This window comes from Dendrobates tinctorius, unplaced genomic scaffold, assembly GCF_039654945.1.
Source record: "Dendrobates tinctorius isolate UK_male_01 unplaced genomic scaffold, ASM3965494v1 ptg000011l, whole genome shotgun sequence".
Lineage (NCBI taxonomy): Eukaryota > Metazoa > Chordata > Amphibia > Anura > Dendrobatidae > Dendrobates > Dendrobates tinctorius.
Window position 1 is genome coordinate 71,851,175 of NW_027361679.1, and position 19,937 is coordinate 71,871,111.

At 43.3% G+C, this 19,937-nt stretch overlaps 1 protein-coding gene across 2 annotated transcripts in view; it reads right to left on the reverse strand.

Annotated features, from left to right (window-relative positions):
• The window catches only part of SH2D4A (SH2 domain containing 4A), a 151,733-nt gene that overhangs the window by 12,350 nt on the left and 119,446 nt on the right, over positions 1-19,937 (reverse strand). The window contains exons 6-9 of one of the 2 annotated variants that reach the window (XM_073543255.1): positions 19,487-19,628; positions 17,254-17,458; positions 16,090-16,229; positions 3,710-3,930 (exon numbers count right to left, since the gene is read on the reverse strand). In XM_073543255.1, coding sequence (XP_073399356.1) covers positions 3,710-3,930; positions 16,090-16,229; positions 17,254-17,458; positions 19,487-19,628 — 708 coding nt within the window. Of the gene's footprint in view, positions 1-3,682; positions 3,931-16,089; positions 16,230-17,253; positions 17,459-19,486; positions 19,629-19,937 lie in introns of those variants that run through there. The other variant, XM_073543245.1, reaches the window with a different exon arrangement.

The window sequence follows — 19,937 nt, forward strand, 5'->3', positions numbered from 1 at the left end:
GGGTGATGGAGCAGGCAATGATGGGGTGATGGAGCAGACAATGATGGGGTGATGGAGCAGGCAATGATGGGGTGATGGAGCAGGCAATGATGGGGTGATGGAGCAGGCAATGATGGGGTGATGGAGCAGGCAATGATGGGGTGATGGAGCAGACAATGATGGGGTGATGGAGCAGGCAATGAGGGGAGTGATGGGGTGATGGAGCAGGCAGTGATGGGGTGATGAAGAAGGCAGTGATAGGGTGATGGAGCAGGCAATGATGGGGGTGATGGAGCAGGCAATGATGGGGTGATGGAGCAGGCAGTGATGGAGCAGGCAATGATGGGGGTGATGGAGCAGGCAATGATGGGGTGATGGAGCAGACAATGATGGGGTGATGGAGCAGGCAATGATGGGGTGATGGAGCAGGCAATGATGGGGTGATGGAGCAGACAATGATGGGGTGATGGAGCAGGCAATGATGGGGTGATGGAGCTGGCAATGATGGGGTGATGGAGCAGGCAGTGATGGAGCAGGCAATGATGGGGGTGATGGAGCAGGCAATGATGGGGTGATGGAGCAGGCAATGATGGGGTGATGGAGCAGGCAATGATGGGGTGATGGAGCTGGCAATGATGGGGTGATGGAGCAGGCAGTGATGGAGCAGGCAATGATGGGGGTGATGGAGCAGGCAATGATGGGGTGATGGAGCAGGCAATGAGGGGAGTGATGGGGGTGATGGAGCAGGCAGTGATGGGGTGATGGAGAAGGCAGTGATAGGGTGATGGAGCAGGCAATGATGGGGGTGATGGAGCAGGCAATGATGGGGTGATGGAGCAGGCAGTGATGGAGCAGGCAATGATGGGGGTGATGGAGCAGGCAATGATGGGGTGATGGAGCAGGCAATGATGGGGTGATGGAGCAGGCAATGAGGGGAGTGATGGAGCAGACAATGATGGGGTGATGGAGCAGGCAATTATGGGGTGATGGAGCAGACAATGATGGGGGTGATGGAGCAGGCAGTGATGGGGTGATGGAGCAGGCAATGAGGGGAGTGATGGGGGTGATGGAGCAGGCAGTGATGGGGTGATGGAGCAGGCAATGATGGGGTGATGAAGCAGGCAATGAGGGGAGTGATGGTGATGGAGCAGGCAATGATGGGGGTGATGGAGCAGGCAATGATGGGGTGATGGAGCAGGCAATGAGGGGAGTGATGGGGGTGATGGAGCAGGCAGTGATGGGGTGATGGAGAAGGCAGTGATAGGGTGATGGAGCAGGCAATGATGGGGGTGATGGAGCAGGCAATGATGGGGTGATGGAGCAGGCAATGAGGGGAGTGATGGGGGTGATGGAGCAGGCAATGATGGGGGTGATGGAGCAGACAATTATGGGAGTGATGGAGCAGGCAGTGATGGGGTGATGGAGCAGACAATGATGGGAGTGATGGGGTGATGAAGCAGGCAGTGATGGGGTGATGGAGAAGGCAGTGATGGGGTGATGGAGCAGGCAATGATGGGGGTGATGAAGCAGGCAATGATGGGGTGATGGAGCAGACAATGATGGGAGTGATGGGGTGATGGAGCAGGCAATGATGGGAGTGATGGGGAGAAGGCACAGTGATGGGGTGATGGAGAAGGCAGTGATGGGGAGAAGACAATGATGGGGTGATGGTCGAGAGGGCAATGATGGGGTGGTGGGTGAGAATGCAATGATGGTGGTGGTGGAAAGGGCAATAAATGGGGGTGGTGGAGGAGGAGGAAATGATGGAGGTGGTGGAATGGGCAATGATGGGAGTGGTGGGGGAGAAAGCAAAGATAGTGGTGGAGAAGAAAATGATGGAGGTGGGGGAGAGGACAATAATGGGATGCGAGGGGAGGAGGACAATGAGGGGTGTGGGGGATTGGGATGGGAGGAAGGGGGACTTATAATGGCCTTAGGAACAGGGGGAGGTGGAGGAAGACATTATCGTTTATTATGTCTAACACAGTCCCTTAGTATATAGTGTACTCACTAATTCTGTATAACACCATCCTTAGTTACATAGTTTCCGCTTTTATTATGTATAACACCGCCCCTTATTACCTACCATCCTCTCTAGTTATATATGGTGCCGTCCCTTATTATATAGCTTCCTCTGCTGTTATGTATAGTGCTGTCTCTTACATAGTGTATTTTTGTTATTTTTGTTATTCACAGCGCCCTCTTTTATTACATGGTCCCCTCTCTTGTTAGATATAAAATGACAGCTGATCGAGGAGCCGGTGACCAGACGACCAGTCCATCAGCTCCTCCATTAGAAAGGAAGCTTTCCCATGCTCCATCAGCCATCATTGCATTATACAGCTAACAAGACAGGACGGTATGTAATAAAAAACAGGGCTCTATATAATCCAATATGTAAGGGACAGAACTGTACATAACAAGAGAAGGCACTGTGTATGGGACAGCAATATACATAATAAAGGAGACTATGTAATATATACCTGTATGTGTGTGTGTGGCTATATAATATCAATAATCTATCTATCTATCTATCTATATATATATATACACACACACACGTAGCTTTGACGCCATAAAAGGAGGGGGGCCCGGACACATTTCTTGCACAGGGACCCCAAGCTGTCAGTGTCCGCCCCCTGTCCGCCAAAATAATTTGTACTTTCTGGGTTTTTTTCTGTCACATTATTAAAAATTATTATTAAAAAAAGCCATTAGGTCTTCATCCAGCATCATCAAGCTAATACATACATATATATAGAGAACTGCAAGAAGTTGAAAGTCTAGAAATTTAGAAATAATAGCAGAGTTAGTAGCAGACTAAAAATTAGATCTTTGAGTGTAGTGTGGGCTCTTCGGATGCTTCCGAATTATCAACGACCAAAGGGGCGGCAAATTTTTCGACCGCCCCGGGCGCCACAAACAGTTGCTACGCCACTGAGTGCTGGCTAGGCTGAGCCAGAGGAAGGAAGCCTGTGGGACACCTCTGGAATGGACGGTCGGAAACTGTGAGTGATACTGACCATTTTCAGTGAGAGACATTGTGGGATATCTCTGAAGATAAGAGGTGTCCGGGAACCTGTGTGGCTGACACAAACAGGTAATGGACAGGGATCCGTGTTGTGCTGACCGGGGTCAGAAAGAGACTGTGTTTATTGGATACCTCTGAGGACAAGAGGAATTCAGGAACCTGAGGGGCCGATGCTAACAGGTAATGGAGAGGAGTCCGTGTTATGCTGACCAAGGTCAGTGAAAGACTGTTTAGGCTATAGAGCCTGCGTGCTGGATATGTCACAGCCTGTGTGCCCACAGGTCTGGGGGAGCAAAGCCCTCTTTATGGACATTGTTATTTTGTTTTGCCGGATCTAAAGGCTGACTTACTCTGTGTTTGTGCTGCTGGGGATATGGAGCAATAAACCCAGGTGAATTTTTAAGAAAAACTGAGTCCTCCTGTATGTTATATCGCTGCCAAGCAAGTACACCCCAACCCGCTAGTGATCGCTACGTCACAGCACATATAAAAGACTGGGCAATATTAGAGTACAAGCCAAGTGTGAAATAAAAATTGGCACAGCTCGATATGCATGCCACATTGTGTTTCTCTCTTTCTTATAATTTCATAGTTGGGAGGTATGTAGAATGTATTATATTTATATTTGCAGAAAAGTGGAACATTTTTTAGGCCAATCGTTTACATTGGGATAGGTCAACAGTAGTACTATTTACTTACTTTGTGGTAGTCAACAAGGTCAGCCAGAGTAGCATGCTGAAGCTGATCTACTCCCAAAAAGCTATACGATGTTCCAGAAGCATCTATCATAAAGTGCATGTATCCGTCTTCAGAACGGTAGGAGAGGACATACCCTTGGATTTTTTCACTAACTCGAAGCAGAAAACTTCCTGGTACTTGGTTCTTTAACATGTCCTCGGATTCAAGTCTAGATATGATACCTGTTGACAGTTAATTGGAGAATTAACACTTGGTTTTTGTTTGCTTTTACCATTATAAAACTATAAAGTGCAATTTATGGGAAAAATGCAACACTAAATCATAGACTCTTACACGTTCTGTACTTTGACTATGCTTAGAATGTTTCAGTAATGCTGCTCAACATTGTAAAAGACTTTGCTAAATATCGATGAGTCAGAGAATGCCACAATTCTGCAGTCAGTGGTGTGAGAGGGACCTAGAAGGCCATTTCTAGCTCTGCTTGCTATGACGGTGTCTTAATAATTACCTGCAGCCACCACTAGGAGAGGCTCACAGACTTACACAAATCCCATTGTGCTTAACGGAGTTATCTAACTTCTAGTAAAAAAATCTTTTAAATGGCAGGGATGGTTTTAAAACAATAAAATGAGTCTCAGAACCTCAAAACTTGTAGATCCAGCACTCGCTGTTCTGGTGGACTGATCTGGAACAGGAAGCGATGATGCACTGTTCTTAGCTCATCTACTGTAAATGCTTAGACCTGTCAGGTGACTAAAGAATGGGATGTTTTCACAGGTTGAAGCTGGTGAATATGCCTTATTTTATTGTGAAGCATACCCTTTAATATGTGTAATTAGCTCTTCATAGAATTATGTACAAACAATTAAGCTTGGACATTTATGGGACACATTAGGCAGAGCTCTCACTTGGCCCATTTTGGGAGTTGTAATGGGTCCCCTATGACTCCCATGTACATCCTTGGAGAGGAGCTGGCTGCATGTAAGCCATGTGATTAGACAGAAAGCGTGAAGCACATGGCGTTGTGTAATCATATTTAGGACATTCATGCGGCACTTAATGTGAGATTGACTGACTCACGGGTGATCCACAGCAAAGTTCTTTTAAACTTCTGACATTATCCAGGTAATACATATTGAATTAAGCTTTTAATATTTCTAATATTGTTCTGAACATATAGTATATGACCATGTTACAGAACAGAATTTTCATCACATTTATCAAAATGTCCATACTTCACAGCTGGGTCATTTAAAAGGAAGTAAGACAGAAAAACCGCAACCTGACTTTTCTAATATCTATATAATGCTGGCATATAGTGCTCAAAAATATCCATTACTGACAAATAATACTTCTATACAGTGCCCATATAAGGATAGGTGGGTGAAGTTTCCAAAGAAGAAGATACTTCTGGAAACTGCCACCTGATAAAGACGGGATTACCTTCAAAAAGCGTTGTGGGCTAAAGAAAAAATAACCTTGTCCTGGTGTTCCTAGCGCTCCTCTGACCATTTATTTTATTCCACTATTGTACCTATCCTCCTTTGGAGGTATATGACTGGAGCTGCGGTGGACCTCCGCTCTACAATTTACCCCATTAGACCGCTCTCCTAGCGCTCCCCAGTGACCGCAATTTTTCTGGTTTACTTTTGGAAACGCTGGCATTTATTTTCCAGAAGTATTTATTAGCATTTATTTGTCATTTGCACTTTTTTGACACTTTTTTTGGTTTTCCACAGTTTTTGGGGTGACTTTTTTACTGGCATTTTACAGAAATTTTTTAGCTCCATTCAACAAGCAGAAACTACTAGTGGTTTTTGAAGCAGAAAAGTCAGAACGTGCATAAATATGTTGTGGCGTCTTTTGAGGCTTCCTATTGACATGCACTGTAAAATTATAGAGCACCTACTGGAGGACGTCACTCAGGTGTAGCAAGACTGTGTCTGGGTGTCCACCTCCAGTAGGCGTTTATGCCCGAAAATGATGCACGGCAGAACACACGTTGACTCTGTTGGCATCATTATAGTCTATTGCCCGGTCGGTGCATACTACAAATCCCATTTTGAGGAGGATCCAAATGTAAGTCCCCATGGGACCAACGAACATGGGTAAAAACCTGGTGTGAAAGCACCCTAATTTGATTGCTTACAACTTTTTCATATACGAGGCCCATTCTAAACTATTTTTTGGTCACTTTTGCATTTGGAGTACGCCACTAATACACATAATATTCCAATTCATAATGGCCAGTTATATGACTCATCTAACAAGAATTTGCTGCCTGTCACTGTCACTTTAGAGAATGTCTAATTCGTCACTTAGTCATATAAGTAGAATTTCTCATTACATAGGACGTATTGTTTACACGTGTTATGATTTTCTGGTGTTTTTGATGCCATTGTTGCAATCCTGATGGATCATATTAAAAGCCAGGGGCTTAAGTCCTTGTAAAGACAACAACTTTCCAATTTGTCTCTTATTACAACTTTTACCATGCCACTGTTCTGGGCTGTTTCTGTTTGTATTGTTTACAGGTTGCTGCATAGGATACCAGCCACTATTGTAGTTTATAAGAGGTGGCTGAACACCCACAGTTCTCACAAGCTTATTTCTATTGAGCTTGTAATTTCAGCACTTAATCTTACTAACTTCACCTCAGTTCCCTGCAGCTGGGTCTCGCAGAGTGCCGTGCGACACCCTGCAGTTGTTTCAGCTCCAGTGTATTTAAAAAATAATTAATTGTCCCTCCCCCCTTTTTTGATAACCAGCAAAGATAAAGCAGACAGCTGCAGGCTGAATCCCTCAGCTATCAGCTTTAGCTTGGCTAATTATCAAAAATACAGGGTCCCTACAATGTTTTTTTAAATTAATTAAATAAATACCAAAAAAATTGCATTCCAATAGATGCTACTGCACAAGCGATGGCGCCATTTTGGTGGAGCCAATTTATTTTTATAAAATGGTGTCGTCGCTTGCGCAGTAACATTAGTTGCTACTGCTTAGGTGCTGCTGCCACTTTTATTGAACTTAATTTTTTTTTTACCCTGCAATAGTATAGGCATAAAGCGATACATATACGATACATGCTACAGCACATTCGCCACCACCACTGCTATTTTGATTACCGTAAGTTAAAAAAAAAATCCTAACCAAGAATAGTATATGCAGTACATAAAATAGGGGGCAGGTCATTGAAGGAACAGTGACCTGTCATCAGCCAATACAGATGACTATTTTTGCAGAGAAACACATAAAGCACTGCCCACAGGCCCGTCCTGAAGCACGATAATCTCATAACTGAAAAAACTACAAATACAGATTAAACTGCAACCACAAGACGGATTTCATCAACCAATGTATCATTTTAATCAGTATAACAGTGCCAACCTGACAGTGTTTGTAGTTTACTGAGAAAAATCCTCCTAAGAGGTTCATTTTAAGCACAAATCTATTGTATGAGGGACCATAGAAGGATATCACTGCACTGTGGCATTGTATTTTAATTTTTGGGGATACTGTTACTGTGGGAGAAAAGGCAGGTAATGTTATTTTAGAAGTGGGGCAAAATGTGTGAAGGCTGGCCATACACATTACATGTTTGTCGGCCGAATGATGCTTCAACCGATTGTTCAGCTAACAAATCTCTCAGCAGACTCTCCCATACACAGGAGTGTTTGACCAAGTGCTCCTGTGTTCTCTATGAGTAAGCCACTGACTGACAGACTGACAGATACATCTGCTGGCGGCTTACCTCAGGGAGAACAATGTGATTGGCAGTCCAAAATTGGAAATGCGGATCAACTTCTCTCCCACTCATCAGTCGACCAGCGCCGCCATACACATTATTGGGCCAAACCCATCGATATGGATGGTTCAGCCGACATTTGTCCAATGTATATGGGGGTCTTAAGTGATCAGTCATATACAGTGGGTATGGAAAGTATTTTTTTCACTCTTTTTTCATTTCAGCCATTGGGTAAATTCAAAAAAGTTAATTTTTTTTCTCATTAATAAATGTACACTCTGCACCCCATCTTGACTGAAAAAAACAGAAATGTAGAAATTTTTGCAAATGTATTAAAGAAAAACTGAAATGTCACATGGTCATAAGTATTCAGACCCTTTGCTCAGACACTCATATTTAAGTCACATGCTGTCCATTTCCTTGTGACCCTCCTTGAGATGGTTCTACTCCTTCATTGGAGACCAGCTGTGTTTAATTAAACTGATAGCACTTGATTTGTTAAGACACACACCTGTCTATATAAGACCTCACAGCTCAAAGTGCATGTCAGACCAAATGAGAATCATGAGGTCAAAGGAACTGGCCAAGGAGCTCAGAGACAGAATTGTGGAAAGGCACAGATCTGGCCAAGGATACAAAAGAATTTATGCAGTACTCAAGGTACCTAAGAGCAAAGTGGCCTCCATAATCCTTAAATGGAAGAAGTTTGGGACCACCAGAAGTCTTCCTAGACCTGGCCATCCAGCCAAATCGAGCAATTGTGGGAGAAGAGCCTTGGTGAGAGAGGTAAAGAAGAACCCCAAGATCACTGTGGCTGAGCTCCACAGATGCAGTAGGGAGATTATTATTATTATTTATTATTACAGCGCCATTTATTCCATGGCGCTTTACATGTGAGGAGGGGTATACATAATACATACAAGTACAGTAATCTTAAACAATACAAGTCACGACTGGTATAGGATGAGAGAGGACCCTGCCCGCGAGGGCTCACAATCTACAACGGGATGGGTGAGGATACAGTAGACGAGGGTAGAGCTGGTCGTGCAGCAGTTTGGTGGATCGGTGGTTACTGCAAGTTGTAGGCTTGTTGGAAGAGGTAGGTCTTCAAGTTCTTTTTGAAGGTTTCCATGGTAGGCGAGAGTCTGATATGTTGTGGTAGAGAGTTCCAGAGTAGAGGGGATGCGCGGGAGAAATCTTGTATGCGATTGTGGGAAGAGGAGATGAGAGGGGAGTACCGAAGGAGATCTTGTGAGGATCGGAGGTTTCATGCAGGTAAGGCTGGTTTCACATTTGCGTTTTTTAGCGCTGGAAAAAAACGCATATGTGCGCATGCGTTTTTTCCCCTATATTTAACATGGGTGCGCATACCTGCGCGCTTGTAAGCGCATGTATGTGATTTTCATGCGCTGCGTTTTTTTGGGGTGTGCGTTTGTATTTTCCAGACGCAGCATGTTGCATTTTTTGGCCCTGCAAAAAAGCGCATGCGCACATATGCGCACGTTTTGCGCTAAAAATGGCCATTATAGCCTATGGATGCGCATATGTGCGCACTGGCATGCTCATGTATGCGTTTTTTTGCATATGCGTTTTTTTTTTTAACCATGGAATTTAGGGGTTTGGGTTAGAGTCAGGGTTAGTTAAGGGGGTTTAGGGTTAGGGTTAGGGTCAGGGTTAGGGTTGGGGTTTGGGTCAGGGTTAGGGTTAAGTATGGTTTGGTTAAGGGTTAGGGTCAGGGTTAGGGTCAGGATTAGGGTTAAGTATGGTTTTGTTAAGGGTTAGGGTCAGGGTTAGGGTTAGGGTTAGGGTCAGGGTTAGGGTTAGGGTCAGGGTTAGGGTTAGGGTCAGGGTTAGGGTTAAGTATGGTTTTGTTAAGGATTAGGGTCAGGGTTAGGGTCAGGATTAGGGTTAAGTATGGTTTGGTTAAGGGTTAGGGTCAGGGTTAGGGTTAGGGTTAGGGTCAGGGTTAGGGTTAGGGATAGGGTCAGGGTCAGGGTTAGGGTCAGGGTTAGGGTTAAGTATGGTTTTGTTAAGGGTTAGGGTCAGGGTTAGGGTCAGGATTAGGGTTAAGTATGGTTTTGTTAAGGGTTAGGGTCAGGGTTAGGGTTAGGGTTAGGGTTAGGGTCAGGGTTAGGGTCAGGATTAGGGTTAAGTATGGTTTGGTTAAGGGTTAGGGTCAGGGTTAGGGTTAGGGTTAGGGTTAGGGTCAGGGTTAGGGTTAAGTATGGTTTTGTTAAGGGTTAGGGTCAGGGTTAGGGTTAGGGTCAGGGTTAGGGTTAGGGTTAGGGTCAGGGTTAGGGTTAGGGTTAGTTAGGGTTTAGGGTTTGGGTTAGGGTTAAGTATGATTTGGTTAAGGGTTAGGGTCAGGGTTAGGGTTAGGGTTAGGGTCAGGGTTAGGGTTAGGGTTAGGGTCAGGGTTAGGGTTAGTAAAGTCATGGTTTGGGTAGTGTGAGGGGCCACCTAAAAATGTTGGAAAAAAACGCAAACGCGGTAAAAACGCACTAAAAACGCATACAAACGCATAAAAACGCTGCGTTTTTTTCATGCATGCTCATAAAAATGCTTGAAAAAAACGCAGCAGTTGTATGCTTTTGTATGCGTTTTTTCAATGCGTTTTTTTGCGGGAAAAATGCGCTGCAAAAAAAAGCAAGTGTGAAACTAGCCTAAGTACCGGGAGACTAGGTCACAGATGTACGGAGGACTCGGGTTGTGGATGGCTTTGTATGTCATGGTTAGCGTTTTGAACTGGAGTCTTTGGGTAATGGGGAGCCAGTGCAGGGATTGACAGAGGGGAGAGGCAGGGAAATAGTGGGGGGACAGGTGGATTAGTTGGGCAGCAGAGTTAAGAATACATTGGTGGAGTGCAAGAGTGTTAGAGGGGAGGCCACAGAGCAGGAGGTTGCAGTAGTGTCAAGGTGGGAGATGATGAGGGCATGGACTAGGGTTTTTGCAGATTCTTGGTTGAGGAATGTACAGATCTGTGAAATATTTTGAGTTGAAGTCAGCAGGAAGCGGAAAGGGCTTGGATATGTGGTTTGAAGGAGAGATCAGTGTCAAGGATAACCCCGAGGCAGAGAGCTTGTGGGACTGGAGAGAGTGGGCAGCCGTTTACTTTATTGGATAGGTCTGTTGGGGGGGTCACGTGAGATGGGTGAAAGATGATTAATTCTGTTTTTTCCATATTAAGTTTTAGAAATCTAGAGGAGAAGAAGGATGAAATAGCAGACAGACATTGAGGGATTCTGTTTAGTAGGGAGGTGATATCCGGTCCAGAGATGTAGATCTGTGTGTCATCAGCGTAGAGATGATACTGAAAGCCATGAGATTCTATGAGCTGTAAACGGAGAAGACCAGGTGCCCTAGGACTGAACCTTGCGGGACTCCGATGGATAGGGGGTGCGGTGAGGAGGTGGTGTGCGAATGGGAGACGCTGAATGTCCGGTCTGCTAGGTATGATGCAATCCAAGATAGGGCCAAGTCTATGATACCAAGAGATGAGAGGGTCTGTAGTAATAGGGAATGGTCCACTGTGTCAAAGGCAGAGGACAGGTCCAGGAGGAGGAGGACAGAGTAGTGTCGCTTGGCCTTGGAGGCTAGTAGGTCATTGGTGACCTTAGTTAGGGCAGTTTCACTGGAGTGGTGTGGCCGGAAGCCGGACTGCAAGTGGTCAAGGAGGGAGCAAGAAGAGAGGTGGGATGATAGTTCAAGATGGACATGTTGTTCCAGTAGTTTTGAGGCATAGGGGAGAAGTGATATAGGGCGATAGCTAGATACAGAGGATGGGTCAAGAGAGGGTTTTTTGAGGATAGGTGTGATTGAGGCATGTTTAAAGCTTGAGGGGAAAACACCAGTTGTTAGTGATAGGTTGAAGAGATGGGTGAGGGTTGGGATGAAGACTGTGGTGAGGTTTGGGATGATGTGGGATGGGATCGGGTCAAGTGCACAGGTAGTGAGATGTGATCTTGAGAGTAGAGTGGAGAGTTGATCTTCTGTAATGGTGGAGAAGTTGGTTTTCGGGGAGGAGGGCAGGGCAGCTAGGAGGAAGGGCACTGGGGGTTGTTGACCAAAACTGTCTCTGATGTTATCAATCTTCTCCTTGAAAAATGAGGCAAAGTCTTCAGCTGAGATGAGTGGAGAGGGAGGAGGTGCTGGGGGGCGGAGGAGAGAATTGAAGGTGTTGAATAACTGTTTAGGGTTGTGAGACAGGGAGGATATGAGTGATGAGAAGTAGGTTTGTTTTGCTGCAGCGAGTGTGGCCTTGAAAGTAGTGAGGGACTGTTTGAATGTGATGAAGTCCTCATTGGAGTGGGATTTTTTCCATCTCCGCTCAGCAGCCCTGGAAGCCCGCCTCAGTTCTTTGGTCAGACTGGTGTGTCAGGGCTGTCTGTTGATTTTGCGAGTTTTGGTATGTTTGAGAGGGGCAACTGATTCCAAAGCTACAGCTATTGTGGTGTTATATAGAGCGGCAGCGGCATCCGCATTGTGTAGGGAATTTATGTCTGTAAGAGGGAGGAGGGATTCAGACAGTGAGTGTAGATCGAGGTGTTGAAGATTTCTGCGAGGGTGTGCGAGTTTTTGAGGTGGGGATTGTGGACCTGAGGAGGAGAGGGAAGAGAATGTAAGTAGGTTGTGGTCAGAGAGAGGAAGAGGTGAGTTAGAGAGGCTAGATAGGGAGCAGAGGCGGGTGAAGATGAGGAGATGGGAGAAAGTTCCACAAAGTCAACTATCACTGCAGCCCTCCACCAGTCAGGCTTTTATGACAGAGTGATCCAACGGAAGCCTCTCCTCAGTGCCAGACATATGAAAGCTCGCATAGAGTTTGCTAAAAAAACACATGAAGGACTCCCAGACTATGAGAAATAAGATTCTCTGGCCTGATGAGATGAAGATAGAAATTTTTGGTGATAATTCTAAGCAGTATGTGTGGAGAAAACCAGGCACTGCTCATCACCTGCCCAACACAATCCTAATGTCTTGATCCATGCTGGATCATGACAGATAAAAAGCACTAGTAACCTTTTTTTTCCTTAAGCTGTGTGCTTAAAGATAGTTTTGCCCCTGGTGGCCATTAGGGTCATTGCACTGTGTTGGTTTCAGTTCTAGTTTTGCCCCCGGTGGCCATTAGGGTCATTGCACATTGGTTACTTTAGTTTAGTGCACGTGATTATAGCAGGTGTGATTGCTCTGGCTCTGCTATAAAAGAGTGTCAGGTGTTGCAATCAGTGTTGGTGATAGTGGTCATTTCCAACCATCCTTGATGGAGAAAGGAGCTAGAGAGAGTTCCTTGCAGCACAGTTAGAGTCCTGGTGTGGAAGGAGTCAGAGGGGATTTCCTTGCAGCTCTGACAGAGCTTGGTGGCAGCTATTCAGGAGGAAAGCTGCATTCTGGTGGTGGACTCTGTTGCTGGGAGCAAAAGCAACAGAGCAAAGCTAAGTGGTGTTTCCCTGTTTGTATTTTTCCCTGGTGTGTATTAGTACAGCGGTGGGGCCAGTGCCTGCACCACCCAGCTCCCTAGCAAGGGATAGGTGTAGGGTGTGCTAGGGTGACAGGTATCCTGATCGGCGCCCGCTGCAGAACCGGCCTAGGGAACGTTAGGAGTGTGAGGGACACTGACTCAGGGGAGTGCAGGAGGTCTCCACGTCCCCGTTCCCTATCGCAGGGCCCACCGTTGTAACTGTTTCCCTTCCCCTTGTCTTGTTGTTTTAGTTACCGGCCTGCGGGTCGTGTCACACAGGACAGTTACACATGCCATGTCTTGTTGTCTTAGTTACCGGCCTGCGGGCCGTGTCACACAGGACGGGTCCATGTGACACCTAACAGTGAAACATGGTGGTGGCAGCATCATGCTATGGGGTGTTTTTCAGGTGCAGGAACAGGTGGCCAAGAACAGAGATATCCTATTCTTCCACAGTGCTCTGGACCTCAGATTTGGTCGAAGGTTCACCTTCCAACAAGACAATGACCTTAACAGCTAAAATAACAAAGGAGTGGCTTCAGAATAACTATATGACCATTCTTGACTGGCCCAGCCAGAGCCCTGACCTAAACCCAATTGAGCATGTCTGAAGAGACCTGAAAATAGCTGTCCACCAACATTCACCATCCAACCTGGTGGAACTGAAGAGGATCTGAAAGGAGGAATGGCAGAGGATCCCCAAATCCAGGTGTGAAAAACTTGTTGCATTATTCCCAAGAAGACTCATGGCTGTACTAGCTCATAAGGGTGCTTCTACTCAATACTGAGCAAAGGGTCTGAATATTTATGACCACTGACCATGTGATATTTCAGATTTTCATTTTTAATACATTTGCAAAAATTTCTGCATTTCTGGTTTTTTTCAGTCAAGATGGGGTACGGAGTGTTCATTAATAAGAAAAAAATGAACTTTTTTGAATTTACGAAATGGCTGCAATGAAACATAGAGTGAAAAATTTAAAGGGGTCTGAATACTTTCTGTACCCACTGTACATCTGTGTTACATTTTGCAGAGATAAGTCTTTGCTGGAAAAAGCTATAGAGGTCAGCGCTGCGTGAAAAAGAAATGAGAAAATAAATTATTTCAATTGGAGACATCACTTGTGAATATCTGGAACTCCCTGTACTGGACATACTGATACCTCACGTCACGATCATTGTATGGTTGATTTTTAATAATAATAATCAGTATTAATATTATTCTGTCATTACCAGTCCGTGTGGAAGACGAATACTTGGTGTGCAGAGACAATCGTCGCCCTCCGCAAATGACATCAATGTGGGGCGACGCTAATTACTGCACACCATGAATTCTTGCAACGTGCACTGACAGTGTGCTCTGTTGTTGGCTCATTACTACTGATCTGAACCATCAGGAGAGCGCATTGTCATTGTGCACAAAGCTCAGTGACAGAACAGAGACTAGCTCAACCCCTGAAGAGAATCATAGAATCATAGAATCATAGAATCGTAGAGTTGGAAGGGACCTCCTGGGCCATCTGGTCCAACCCCCTGCTCAAAGCAGGATTCGCTAAATCATCCCAGTCAGATGTCTGTCCAGGCTCTGTTTGAAGACTTCCATTGAAGGAGAACTCATCACTTATCGTGGCAGCTTGTTCCACTCATTGATCACTCTAACTGTCAAAAAGTTTTTTCTAATATCTAATCTGTGTCTCCTCCCATTCAGTTTCATCCCATTGCTTCTAGTCTTTCCTTGTGCAAATGAGAATAAAGTTGATCCTTCTACAATGTGACAGCCCTTTAGATATTTGTAGACAGCTATTAAGTCTCCTCTCAGTCTTCTCTTTTGCAAACTAAACATTCCCAAATCCTGCAACCTTTCCTCATAAGACAGGGTTTGCAGACCGGTCACCATTCTGGTCGCTCTTTTCTGAACTTGCTCCAGTTTGTTGATGTCTTTTTTAAAATGTGGTGCCCAAAACTGGACACAATATTCCAGATGAGGTCTGACCAAAGAGGAGTAGAGGGAAATAATGACTTCACATGATCTAGACTGTATGCTTCTGTTAATACATCCTAGAATTGCATTTGCCTTTTTTGCTGCTGCATCACACTGTTGACTTATATTCAGCCTGTGATCTATTAGTATACCCAAGTCTTTTTCACATGTGCTGTTGCTTAGCCCTATTCCTCCTATTCTGTATATGCTTTTTTCATTTTTATTGCCCAGATGTAGTCACTACTGATGTTTCATTTCAAGGATGGGGCGGGGGCTGCGGCATCGACTGCAGCATCTTCCCCACGATGACGACTTGTTTGAGTATCCCAGCATGCAATGGGATTCTGAAACAAAGCATCATCAAAAATGAAGTTGTAAAAAAAAAAGAAAAGCAATTAGCTAGTGTAGTTGGGGAAGAATAGGACATTTTTAAAGTATATTACAAAATAGATTATTTCATGAAATAGTTATGCATTTAGGATGAAAATTAAGAAAGCTACCAGTGAGCATGAGGACAGCAAATGTGGTGAACTTACAATGACCCATTACCCAGCCAATTCACCAGGAACTCAAGTGCATATTAGCTCTTCAGGAAAAAGTTCAAAGCTTTACTCAAAGGACCTCAGACATTACAACCACTACCCAGCCCAGCTACATCATGCATAAGGCCTTTCTTGACCGGGGAAATATCCATAATAGTTATATCATCGCTACTCGCATGTCACATCTTTTATATGGCATATCACACGTTGATGTTGCATCACAGGTGGCTCAGTGGTTAGCACTGTTGCGGTCCTGGGTTCAAATCCCACGAAACTCTGCAAGGAGTTTGTATGTACTCCCTGTGTTTATGTGGGTTTCCTTTCACACTCCAAAGACATTGGGAATTTAGATTTGAGAGCCCCAAGTGCTGTGGAATTATTGGCGCTATATAAGCGAGTAAAATAAATATCTGACTCAAATCTGAGTATCACAGACCCCAGAAACCAACAAGGGACATGAAAGTCCAGAGGTTTTTTTTTAAATGGATAACTCATTTAATGTATTTTTTTATATAGTGCAAAACTGTTCTAGGTGGCAGAGTTCATTGTATATGAACTTGCATGTTTCATCATAATCCTAATCGCTATAATGTAAAATCTTGTAAAAATGTCAGTTTTAAATATGGTACCTGTGACTATACCCCTACCATTACTTACCATGAAACCATGGCGCTATGCAGATTCCAGAGCTGTTCCATCCAGCCCGTAGTGGAAGCTGCTCTTCTTTAAACCATTTAATGATGTTCTCACGAGTACAGCTGGAGTTTAACCTTTTTATGCCCTGTCTCCTGTCCGATCTGAATGATAATGAAGGAGACATCATTACTATACATGGAAATAGCAGTCTGCTTCATCTGCATAAATTAGGGACTTATTTTCTATCTTACAGAACGCTCTATACAGGATGACCACACCATTATCATTTCTTCACTATTTTCTTATCATAACATGCAATGACTACATATACTACTATTTCAAATTCTGGATGTATAAAAACTGATGTTGTGATTAGGTCAGTGATTCTCTCTGAGATGTAATTCCTGACATGTGAATAAAAAACAATAAAGTGCATCCCTTTAGCTATGCTGCAAAAATAGGCAAATAATTTAATTATTGTTATTTTTCTTTAAGTGTCTATTTCTAGAAGGTACTTAAAGGGAATCTGTCCATGTTTTTGCTACATAATCGGAAAAACAGCATAATAAAGGGGCAAAGACCCTGATTCCAGAAATGTATCACTTGCTGATCTGCTTATAGTAGTTTTTAACCTGCTATCAAGTGGTCCTCCACATTTATGAGCTTTGTGTAACCCAACCACCGTCAACAGTGTCTCTTCCAATACATCATACTGCTCTCAGATTAGGTGGCAAAAACCTGCTGACAGATCCTCCTTAAAACAAACCTGTCAGCAGGATTTTGCTAAGTAAACTACAGGCATTGTCATGTTGCTGCTGGTATACTGATTAAAATGATACCTGGGGTGAGGAAATTCATCTTGTGGTTCTTGTGTAATCAGTGTTAGAAGTTTTCAGTTAATGATATACCCGTGCTGTGGAAAGAGTCTTATTTTCCTGCTCTAGGCCAGAGAAACCAAGGAAAGACCTGCCCACAGGCCGCCCCGAAGCACACAGTCTGTCTCTATGATGAGGAACCACAAGACGGATTTCTTCACCCCAGGTATCATTTTAATCAGTGTAATGGCGTCAACCTGACAGTATCTGTAGACTACTTAGCAAAATCATGCTGACAGGTGACAGGTTCGACTGAAGAACATCTGTGTTCATAAGACATGAATAATATAAGAAGAGATAGTATGTGTACCGATTTATTCCACAATTGCTATGCACTTTTGAAGTTGATTTTGGCTTCGGTGGCAGAGGGGGTCGTTTTACCTCTCCACCAAAATGTTTGGCTCTTTCTGCCACAGCCCCTCTTTCAATGGCCTGCATTGACAATCTCTTATAATCATCTCGAGCTTGCTTAGCCATAGATCGTCGCCTTTCATCAGCTTCCTTTGACTTTTTCACTAAAAAGAAGCAAAACAGCAATGGCATTTACTCCATTTTCACATTACCACCCACTAGAGTACAGTAACAATAAAAATGTGTTCTGAGTAAGAATGTATTTTATTTTACAGTGTATGTTGTTGGATTATATGAACTATCTGTGTAATTGTAAAATATTGCATACAATATGCCATGACTGGCAAGGAAGATAATGCGATTTGAGCACTAAAGACATACACTTCCTAGTTTCACACATGTTCTCATTAACAGAATACTTATGACAGCAGACATCTTAGGATTTTTGTTTCTAGTTTCAGATATTATTAGATGCTATATGTGGAAAATACAGGAAAGCTTAGCTGCTAAGTGGAATTTCAATTCTTGACATAGCACAAACCCATGGCTAATATTAACAACACCTATGGGAGGGATGAACTTACCATTTGTGCAACCTGTGTAACAGAACAGGCACTCAAGAGGTAAGTGGACCACTAGCGGAATTGTGCATTTTCATGAGCTATTGGACAGCAAAGGGACCATAGATTGTTCTTGCACAGTAGCCCTCTTCAGTCTATGTCTGCTCCTGACCCATGAATATGGTTATTAGCTATAGTGCAATCATCCTTGTTAGAGGATTACATGGATACAGAGATTATGCTGGCATTACTACAATATATTTAAATATTGTTCTAAGTATTTCAGGAAATAACACAAAGCACATTCACAATTTATAGCATGTCATTCATCATACTGTCATATGTACCTCCTGAACAGTTTGGATTTTTATGTATGCTCATATATATGGAATTTAGCTGCTATGAACAATTTCAGGCATCTATACCAAGGGTTCCCTCGTCCCTGGATTCCATTGACTTTGAGATCTCACTTTTCTTCTATGTGCAAATATAATATTAGCCTCATTCACATATGAACCTATGCTTCTATATAATAATAATCTGGGTAGTTTGATAAATGAAAGATGAGATTCTGCCCTTGCCTGTACACAGCAAATCGATTGTATTGTGCCAAAGAGGCCCGCCTTGACCTGTTTCTCAGAGTGCCAGTCCGATCCTTGAAATGACTGTCATTTCTAGAAGTGTTCCCAGCACATCTTTCTTTCAATCTATTGCTGTTATTGCTGTATTAATCTTTGACAGGCATAAATTCAATAAGAACTATTTAAAATCCTAGAATCCCAGTTACATGGCCAATCAAGACTGACAAAAGGCAAATGTGATCACTGTAAGGTGTAATGGCTGTACACATTTCATTCTACAATGTGCTGTGCAGTACTGCAAAATATGGCGCCATGCATCCTCCCATTGAAATGTAGCGTAGCGTATGTACAAGAGGCTGATGACTTTTCAAGTAACTTTAACCTCACAGAGATCAATAAGTATCAGATTTAGTCACATGGCAGCCCTCAAAGAAGTTATTAATGAAAGGTAAAGGGCGGATTACTTTTCCTCCTCATAATCATCACTCAGTCTAGTTATTGTATTACCGTATCTGGTGCTGGTACATCTACTAGGTCAATCTTATAAATTTCCAGCATTAAATCAATCCACCTTAAAAAGCATGGACTTATTAGCTGATCTTTGGCAAAAAAATGTTTTGAGTTTCTCTGACTTTGATTTTACAAGGCTGTGTCCTACAGGACAATTCCATATTAAAGGGTTCAAGAAGTGAAGAAAAAAACTGATATCCTCCTCCTGGACTAGTGCCACCCCTCTGTAATCAGCACTGTGTCCCCCTAGTAGGGGTCATCACGTGATGAGTGCTGCAGATGGTCCAGGAGGTACATATACATTTTCTATTTTTCACTTCTGTAGGCTTATCATCAATGGGTTGTTCCGCAGTAGACACTTCCCTAAATCCGTAAATTTTTAACCTTAGCAACTGCAACAGGAGAATCACTTTTTACCATCATAGAAATAAGTTTTTGAAGTACATTTGAGACTTATCACTCTTTCGCAGCTTTTTTCAGAATTCATATTGAGATATTATACTCAATGAACAGTGCATAATATAGAAAAATAAAATCATACAGGTTTCTTGCCATTCAGAGTCTTCCTTTTCCAGTTTTTGCTTGACTTCTTGAGCTTCCTTCCAGTTCATGTAAATTTCTTGTGTCCTTTCTTCTAATTTTTGACTTTCACTTTCTTGAGGCTTCAATACAGTAGGTGTTTTCTGAAAATAGGAAATTATGAGAAATATCAGACTCCATAAAAGAATATATTCATAACTATAACTGGAGCATACAATGAAGTTCCAATGTTTTTTTTATAATGTAAGTATATTTATGGTACTCTTTTTTTTTTTTTTTTTAAATATGACCGTAGATTAATTATATTTCTGGAGAAAAATATGTTATGATTTGTAGTTTCATCAGTTTTAACAAATAATGCAGATGCAACATATGAGAGACATATAGGAAGATGTGGTATCTCTGGTAAGATGCAGCCATTATACAGTATATATCATTTTAAGTTAAGGAGA